Source organism: Triplophysa dalaica, chromosome 18 (assembly GCF_015846415.1).
Source record: "Triplophysa dalaica isolate WHDGS20190420 chromosome 18, ASM1584641v1, whole genome shotgun sequence".
NCBI classification, from domain to species: Eukaryota; Metazoa; Chordata; class Actinopteri; order Cypriniformes; family Nemacheilidae; genus Triplophysa; species Triplophysa dalaica.
Genome location: NC_079559.1, coordinates 15,988,464 through 15,997,300, shown reverse-complemented (window position 1 = coordinate 15,997,300; position 8,837 = coordinate 15,988,464). Strand labels below are relative to the sequence as shown.

At 38.5% G+C, this 8,837-nt stretch overlaps 2 protein-coding genes and 1 pseudogene across 2 annotated transcripts; 2 read left to right on the top strand and 1 right to left on the bottom strand.

Annotated features, from left to right (window-relative positions):
* Window positions 1-603: 603 nt before the first annotated feature.
* Window positions 604-3,086, top strand: LOC130406893 (peptidyl-prolyl cis-trans isomerase-like; annotated as a pseudogene).
* Window positions 3,087-3,761: 675 nt separating this feature from the next.
* Window positions 3,762-6,208, top strand: ppiaa (peptidylprolyl isomerase Aa (cyclophilin A)). The gene is made up of 5 exons (XM_056773019.1): window positions 3,762-3,921; window positions 5,252-5,282; window positions 5,369-5,457; window positions 5,618-5,790; window positions 5,874-6,208. Exons 1-5 carry the CDS (start codon window positions 3,853-3,855, stop codon window positions 6,004-6,006), a joined length of 495 nt encoding a protein of 164 aa, XP_056628997.1. The 5' UTR covers window positions 3,762-3,852; the 3' UTR covers window positions 6,007-6,208.
* A 138-nt stretch (window positions 6,209-6,346) lies between these two features.
* LOC130440127 (dickkopf-related protein 4-like) lies at window positions 6,347-7,874 on the bottom strand. Its single transcript, XM_056773021.1, has 3 exons — window positions 7,723-7,874; window positions 7,505-7,592; window positions 6,347-7,384 (listed from the first exon to the last, which is right to left on the bottom strand). The coding sequence occupies exons 1-3, from the start codon at window positions 7,819-7,821 to the stop codon at window positions 7,110-7,112; spliced, it is 462 nt and encodes a 153-aa protein (XP_056628999.1). The 5' UTR covers window positions 7,822-7,874; the 3' UTR covers window positions 6,347-7,109.
* Window positions 7,875-8,837: the final 963 nt, after the last annotated feature.

Genomic DNA, 8,837 nt, shown 5'->3' with positions numbered 1-8,837 from the left:
TGTATGTGAAAACACATAAAGATAAAATGCACTTTAAACTGCTTTGGATATCACTGGCCCTACCCTAGATCAGCATTTGAAAACAACTTATATCTTATATCTATATCTACCTTATTGATTTCTGAATTTCCTGCAACTGCAACAAAAGCTGATCTTGAAAAGTTTCAACATGTGCGGCCTCCTTACATGCACCTATTTCCTCATAAACTCGACATTTGACATGGTAATAATAAAAAAGGTTGTATTCGTTAAAATTAGTGCAATGCTTGTTATTTGATCACTTTGAAATAAAAGTTGCCATCAGAATGACTTCTTTATTCAAAGGCGTGTGCTTTTCCGCCTTGACACTCATTGCCTTACATTCATGCAGAATATTACAATTATTTAACGCAGTAGCTAGCTAACATAAACTAACAATGAGCAATATCGTTTTAGAGCATTTAAAGGGATAGATCCCAAAAAAACGAAAATCCTGTCATCATTTAGTGTACTCGCCTTCGAATTTGTTACAGTTCTGTATACATTTCTTTGTTCTGATGAACATAGAGAAAGATATTAAGAATGCTTGTTACCAAACGGATCTTTTCAAGCTGCTGGTGAAGCATGGAATCTTCAGGGGAACTGTGTAAGAATCTGGCAACCTGGAGGATTTTGATTTTGAAAGGCATCATTCATTGATATTCACAATGTGATGTTCTTATGTGACGTTTTTTGCATTTTGACAGGGGAGTTTTATTAGTTCTCCGGTACATGGGTAGAAACACACACAAAAAAAATTAAGTCAATTATTATTTTCTGTATATTATGTTTTGTTTTGTCATTTTGTTTATATATTCCTTTTATAAAATAAGCTGTTTACACTGTAAAACATTGCTGTAGTTTTGCAGCAGGTTTGCCAGTAACTTATATTTAATTTACAATTATGTTTTAAACATAACTTACCTAGTTCTTAGATTTTCTTTCATAAAACAAAACTAAATTTCTTAATTCACCTTTCTTGTTATGTAAATTTATCGTTATTGAAGAAGTTTTAAATAATTGACAAAAAAATATGTCAATGTTTTTTAATATTGATTCAAGTAAAATTTAACTCAAACTGATAACAGTACTAACAGAAAAGTAGTATAAGGTTAAAGATTTAATTTGTCACTTATACTTTGTACAACTGTACAACTTGCAGTGAAATCATTTTTTTCAAACATGCAGCTTTTCACCATATCATTCTGAAGTTGTTTGTTTTAAACACCTGATAGCTGACATTGTCCCTAAAACAGCAGGTACAATTTTTATTTGCTTTTTTAATTCATTAATGTGAAGTGCACATCACTGGCACCTTTTTGTTCTAGAAAACTTCAGGCAGCTGTGCACAGAATGGCACCTTACACGTTGTCATCCCTGTCTTTATGTGTCAGGTATGAATAGGGGCGCCGCCAGGAATTTTGGGCCCCATGACCAAAAATCTAAACGAGGCCCCCTTTGTGCAGCTGTTGTAACCACATCTCTAGGACCTAACTGTCCCATCAAAAGCTTTACATAACTCTAATACAAGTCTTGCAACTGTCTTGCGTCTTGTAGTTCAATACTAGTACTAGCACAATATTTACTTCTGGTGATTTGTACATTCATGCAAGTCTAGTATGCAGTTCACTATTTGATGCAAGATTAAAAGCAACCATAAATATATATATATACATATATATATAATATATAAATATATATTTATATAAATATATAAATATACATATATCCCAGCAAGAAAATAAAGTGGACATGTAAAAGTGAATTTCCACACCAGGGTTATTATTGTGCTAAACGTTTCCCTGCACTGATTAAATGGTGATTAAATGTAGGCTAACACTAGTCTGTTGTTAGCTAGTTTATTTAACTATGGACATTAAGCCAAAAGGTTTATACCACTCACAGACTATAGGCCAGTGGTTCTCAACTCTGGCCCGCGAGATCCATTTTGCTTCAGAGTTTATCCCCACGTCTGATATAAAACACCTGAACAAGCTAATCAGCGTCCTTACAATAGATGCGTTCAACTTAATGCGGCGCTGCGCAAATCTATCATCGTATGACAAGTACCGCAAAAGAGATTCAAGTGCAGATTGCGCGGTACATTCGAATCGCTCTCGTGGTCTTTAATGGGATATGCCAAACAATCTGCGCAGACCAACATAAAGTTGAACCCGTCTTTTCGTAAAGTAATCGATAGCCTCTTCAGGAGTTTTATCAGAGTTAGTGCTAAACTCTGCAGGAAAGTGGATCTCGCGGGCCAGAGTTGACAACCACTGGACTATAGGCTACCCACCTTTCTTGGTGAAAAACTGGGTTACAGTTTGACACCCTTTGTCTTTCCTCTAAAGCTTTCTTTCTTTCCTTTTTAAAAAAACAGATTTTGATTTAACGTTACTAGGCAACATTGTGGTCCCTGTAGTTATGGCGCATCTACTGACTGCAACTAAACACCGTCACTGCGAGCGCTAAGGCAGGACCAAACGATTCCATGCAGGTGGTCGGTCAATATGGATGTTTACTTTTTGATCAATTGGGATTTTTAACTTTTACTGCCAAAATCAAAAGAATCATTAATTGTATTATTATATAAAAATATATAATTTAATATAATTATAAACTTTTTGCAACTGAAATCAGATCTAATCTTGGAACTGTGGCAGGGCAGCGACTTCACAAACCACAATGAAACTGGTGGAAAGTCAATTTTCGGAACCAAGTTTGCCAATGAGAATTTCACCCTGAACCACACCGATGCTGGATATCTGTCCATGGCCAAGTCTCGCCCCAACACCAATGGTTCCCAGTTCTTCATCTGTACAGGTGATGCTTTGTGGTGAGTCTACATCACGTGTTGATGCATGCTTTCTCTGTCTTGGTTATGCCATGGGTTGTCCTTTTTTAATATAACCGACTTTACTTGTATTTTGTAGGCTGGATGGCAAGCACGTTGTCTTTGGAGAAGATTTGAAGGGCTACATCTTCATCAATAGAAAATGGAAAGCTATAGTTCCAGAAGTGGAAAAACCAGTGCCAAGATTATCATTGCTGACTGTGGCCAGCTTTAAACACCTCAACCGCTAACCTTCACCCGAACCTAAGTCTAGTTATCACTCACCCCACTCTAACCACAACATTCTTTACCAGGATATATAACCCTCATTGTTCATTTGTCTTTGATCAGTGACCATGTTATATTTTGTACACATTTACTTCTTTTATCAACAAATAAAGAGAAAAATGACTATGTTTATTGGACTTTTATTATTTCAGTGATTAAAATATGAAAATGATGACATATACATATACCCTTCAATAACATAAAAAAAACGGAACAATTCTTAATATATAGCCCATCTGAAACAGCTTTCATGCTCTTTTTTATGCATTAAAATAAGTCAGCTTTGATTTTCTTGAAATACATTTGTTTTATAAATAAGCCACTGTCATCCATCAGATCATCCATGTTTCATTAATATTTCTTAACCCTAAAAACGTCTAAAATGCGTTCATATAGACCAATTTAAAAGAATCATTCATAAGGCCATAAATAGGCCAAGCACACGTTAACAAAAACGCACGCCTTCAAGCTGCGTTTCCTAAAAAGAGGGTCCAGAAAAATCTTAATGATAATGTTTCATTGGTCCGGGCTTGTGTCTGTCGAAGTATTCAACCGCTCTTATTGGACGGAGGTGATTTAGTGACGCCCCTCCCCGGTAATTATATCGCACAGCGGCCTTCATCCGGTCTTTTTCTTAGTTGAAAGCGCAGTAGTGGTGAACGGTTCACACGCCTCGGCCCCAGCATTATCCAAACGCAAAACAATCTTAAATCATGGGAAATCCTAGAGTTTTCTTCGATCTCACCGCAGACGGAAAGCCGGTTGGGAGAGTGATCATGGAGGTACATTTAAGGCGATATTCTCCCGTCTTTTCTATCAATCGGACTATGGCGCAAATGGAGTAATTTTCCACTCGGGCGTGGGTTTGGTCTTTATTGATAGCTGCTGGAAGAATAATCAAAACTCTTCACGCGCTGCAAGACTAGCTGTTTTGTTAATGCGAGGCGCTTATCGCCCACGTATGCGTATTTTACTGCTCGAGCGGCTATTTTGCATGTCATGCGTTCATTCTCGTTTATTTCTTCCCCTAGTATCTGCACGTACTGCAAGGATTAAAGTTACCTTGCATGTAAACTTGTCGCTGGTGGAGTTAAATTCGTGGAAGACTTAGGGGGAAATGATGCTGAAAATCCCAGCGAGTATGTAATGGGCTGGGGCCGCCTCTCTATTGTTTAGTCCTGGCACCGGTAAAGCCACTTCTCGTTCAGGCCCAAAAAAAGGTCACGTCCGCAAAAATATAAAAGGTGCACTCTGTTTGGCTTTTTAATTCTACATTAAAAAACAGTTCACTTTTCTTCTCGTGGTTATTCGGCACGTGCAGTCTCTCTCTCGTCAAATGAAAAGCTATTGAAAGTTCTCCTGGTGTGTGTGGGGGATGGGGGAAACCGTTCTCCGTAGATTTCCATGCATCCGCTATAATAGTCAAAAGATCACGCAGTGCGTAATGGCGCAGACCGTTTGCTGCGTAACTGTCATGTGGAGGAATTTGTTTGCCTTTGTTTTTAAAATCGTCTTGTGGTGGCATCACACATCAATATTCACACAATGCGTTACGTTACGCATTCAAATAAAAATACAATGTAAACGGCCATTTTAATTCAACGTCTAGTTTAAAAGAACCCGGAAATGTCACACTCGCACGTGGTCGGACAGAGACGCGCCCTTGCACTGCTGCAAGATTGTCGTAACATGTCCAGATACGTATCGTGCTCTGCACTGTACTTTTACCCGCCCTTTTTCTCTCTGGAATCAATGCAGCGTTCCCATAGACACAAGTCGATGTTTTCGCTATGCAGTTGTTTCTTGCGCAATTGTAATGCCGCACAAGATAAGTTTTGTACCTAGATGCTGCAGTGTGATAATGCGGCTGAATGGGTGACGTGCACCCACAGGCAACTGTGTAGACGGCATCTGGAAGTACATGGTTTTATTTGGGATGGGGTGTACATATCAAACACGTAAAAGTTTTCCATTGAGTTCCTTTTTAAGGTCATTTCATACAACTATTTTGCCAACTTGCATCCACATTAATAACATATACTCTGATTTTTTTTATCAGCCTTGCTCTGTAATTTGCTGTCGAATATTAATGTGAATGTTTTCTTTTCACAGCTAAAAGCTGATGTCGTCCCTAAAACAGCAGGTACCATAATTCTTTCCACATTTGAGTGTAATTTACAATCACTGTCTTGAAAGTTAAAACATGTTCTTTGCACCTTTTTGTTTTAGAGAATTTCAGGCAGCTGTGCACAGGACAGAATGGCTATGGCTACAAAGGATCCACCTTCCACCGTGTCATCCCTGATTTCATGTGCCAGGTATGACTGTTTACGTAGTCGCATGATTGGTCTTAATTTGGGTGTGTTAGTGTGTGCATCAGCCTTTCTGTAATTCTTTGTTTGGCAGAACAAGTTAAACGTTTAGTTGTAACTTGTTGCTCTTATAGTAACCTCTCAAATCTTCTAACTGTGGTTGTAGGGTGGCGACTTCACAAAACACAACGGAACTGGTGGAAAGTCCATTTACGGAAACAAGTTTGCCGACGAGAACTTCATCCTGAAACACACCGGTGCCGGATGTCTGTCCATGGCCAATGCTGGCCCCAACACCAATGGTTCCCAGTTCTTTGTCTGCACAGCTCCTACTTCATGGTGAGCATATAAAGTGCTCTTGGCATGCTTCCTCATATTTCATTTATTGTTTGTTTTAGTAATCTGCTTGACCTTTCTTGCAGGCTGGATGGCAAGCACGTTGTCTTTGGACAGGTTGTGGAAGGCCTGGATGTGATCAAGAAAGTGGAGGGCTATGGTTCCAGCAGCGGAAAGACCAGTGCCAAGATTGTCGTTGCTGACAGTGGCGAGCTTTAAGCACCTCAACCACTAACTTTCACCCAAACCTTAGTCTATTTACCCCTAAATGCTCCGACTTAAATCCTACCGTAACATTCCTGTCCTAGATTTATAACCCCCATCATCCATTTGTCTATGAGTTGCCTTTTTGCTGTTTGTTTTCATACAAATAATGTCCTGTAGGCTTATTTGTGTATCTGAAAATAAAGGGGAACAATGACATTGCCTACGTGATTTTTTTTTTTCCCAGTGCATGTGACCTCAGCAAATTAAAGGCTTGCTTGGATATAAGTCTGTTACCATATCCACCAAATGCTGTGGTTCAGCATAATGTTATATACGGGTGGTAACTATCTTGACAGCTGGAACATGTGTAATCTTAGCTATGTGAATAATAGATGCCAATACGATGTTGACCTGGCTGTATCTGTAACAATCACTAGAGCAGTGGTTCTCAAACTTGGGCGCAAGTTTTATGGAGTAATATAAAGGATATTTATTCAAATTATCAGATGAATAAAATATTTGTTCCAGCACTGAATAATGTAATGCTAATGGCTTCATTAAAGTTGAGTTTGCGGTTGTTTTGTGTCATTAATTTTGTTTGAGAGGTATATAAAGAGATTCAACCTACAGATACGCTGAAACGTTCTGAGAACAACTTCACTGGAGACCGCGTGGACCGACGTTTTTAGGAAGTTGGATAATACCTACTTCAATCCTAACATTAAAAGAGCACCGTTGCAGAGGGAAATATCGAATTTCCGAGAGCAACGAAGGCAGCTAGCGTTGTACCCAATTCCTTTGTAATGTTTAAAACGTTTTCGACAGGTTTGTATTAAACTATAAATCAAATGGCACTAGGCCTACTTGACAAGCTGGACATTTCCCCTTTTTGTATTTCACGTTTATCCCCAACAGAGGGTGCTCGGTGACTTGGTTTAAAGTTGCACAAAGCCAGGGCATGCTTTCTCAAAGTTGTGTTTTTGATTCGCAGAAAATCTTAAAAAATACAACTTACAATTGCTTACTTCAATTTTTTTTTTTTTTTACTAAAAAATACTGTCATTACGTTTCCTAATACGTTTCTAATCCAGAACATTTACTACTGAGTAATCTTTTCATCTTATTTTCTCAGTGGTTAACCAGTCCTTTTCGTGCTTCGCATGTAGGTAACACACTCCCTGTCCACGGGGGCTATCGGCTTGCGGCTTGCAGTAAAGGCTTTTCTCACAGTCGCATCGATCCAGTCTTCGGCGGAATTTGGCGCGTCCCCGAAGCAAGCAGACCTCGCCCAACGCGGGAACGCGCTGACATCTCCTACCGGTCAAGTAGAGTGCGCAGCACAGCCCCTCCTCGCAGTCACGCGAGCGCACGCATGGGGACATCTCGGGTACTTTATGCAAAGAAATAACACCAATGTCTGAGTTTTAAACACAGAATGTGGATTAAGATAGGACAATTATAGTAACATATTTCCCATAAATCATGTTGTGTTGAAGTTTGTGCGTTGTACCTTTTTGCTTCCCTCGTCCATCTATTTGAATCCTCATTTTACTAGCGTTACGCTGTTTCTTCTTGGATCCTTTACATTTTTCATGTGCCTTCAAATGATGAAATGTTTATATTTATAGATATGAGTGATATTTAGAGACGTAAAATACATTGACATGTTAAAATGTATGGTAATGCATAGCTTTAATACATCCAAAATGTTTGATATGACGTCATTACCTGTTCAATAGTGCAGCCTCGTACATTTTCTGTGATTCCCAGAACAACAGAGGTCCTTCTTCTTACAGAATTATGGGACTTTGCAGTTGTGTCACTCATTAAATGCAAAACTGACTGTAAGAGATAGTTAGGTTTTTGTTAATTCTTGTCAGATAATTTTAACATATGGTGAAATGATTTCTTATATACATGCATACATTTGGGATTTCATTGAATAAATCAAAACATGCACAAAATTATGTCTGTATGTATTATAACACTTACGTTATCTGGTTATGAGTAACTGTGACTTTGTCCAAACACATATGAAGCCAAAACAATGGGTATTGGATTGTAAACTATATAAGAGTGTATATTCTTACCTCTTGAGAGTTTGTCATTTCTCTGGAGGACTGTATAATGTTCGAATCCAGGCATTGTACCGTAGAAATAACAGACAACAAAAACATCATCGTCTGCATTTTTGTGTCCAAGTGTACCGATCGCATTGAGAGTCCAAACTTCATTCAGACAATGAGCTCTACTGTGGAGGAGTCACCTGGCCCGGTGTTTTAATGGTCACACGGCAATATCCTAAATTGAATGACAGAAAAAAACAGGAAAAAGAATGTGTTAGTGGTTACTTTCTGAGTATTTCAATGTTTATAGTCTCACTTTATGTAGGAAGTGTGCACTGCATTACAGTAGCAATTAAGGCAAATTATGGCCCACATGCACAACAAACATGAAAGCTTAGATGTACCTTTGATGATCCACATAGAGCCTTTACACATGTAAAACCTTTGAAATTTGCTATGATGAAAAATATTACATCCTTTAAATGACAGTCATTATTTTCCCGCATCAGTAGGCTCGGATGTAAGTTGCTTCCTGAAACGGAACAGGTGATTATCAGCACCTGAACACAGGCTTAGTGGAGAAAATTCAAAATCTGTGTTTCTCACAGGACCAGGTGATAGATCTGTCATCTATCTATTTATGAGCTTCATTACTGCTTTTGTTATAACTACACTAAGGGCTCAAGTATAAAGGATAAAAATTGTATTAGACGTTCATTTAAGTTCCATTTTTGCATTTATAAATGTTTTTATGGATGTAGGAGGCGGAGAGCAGAA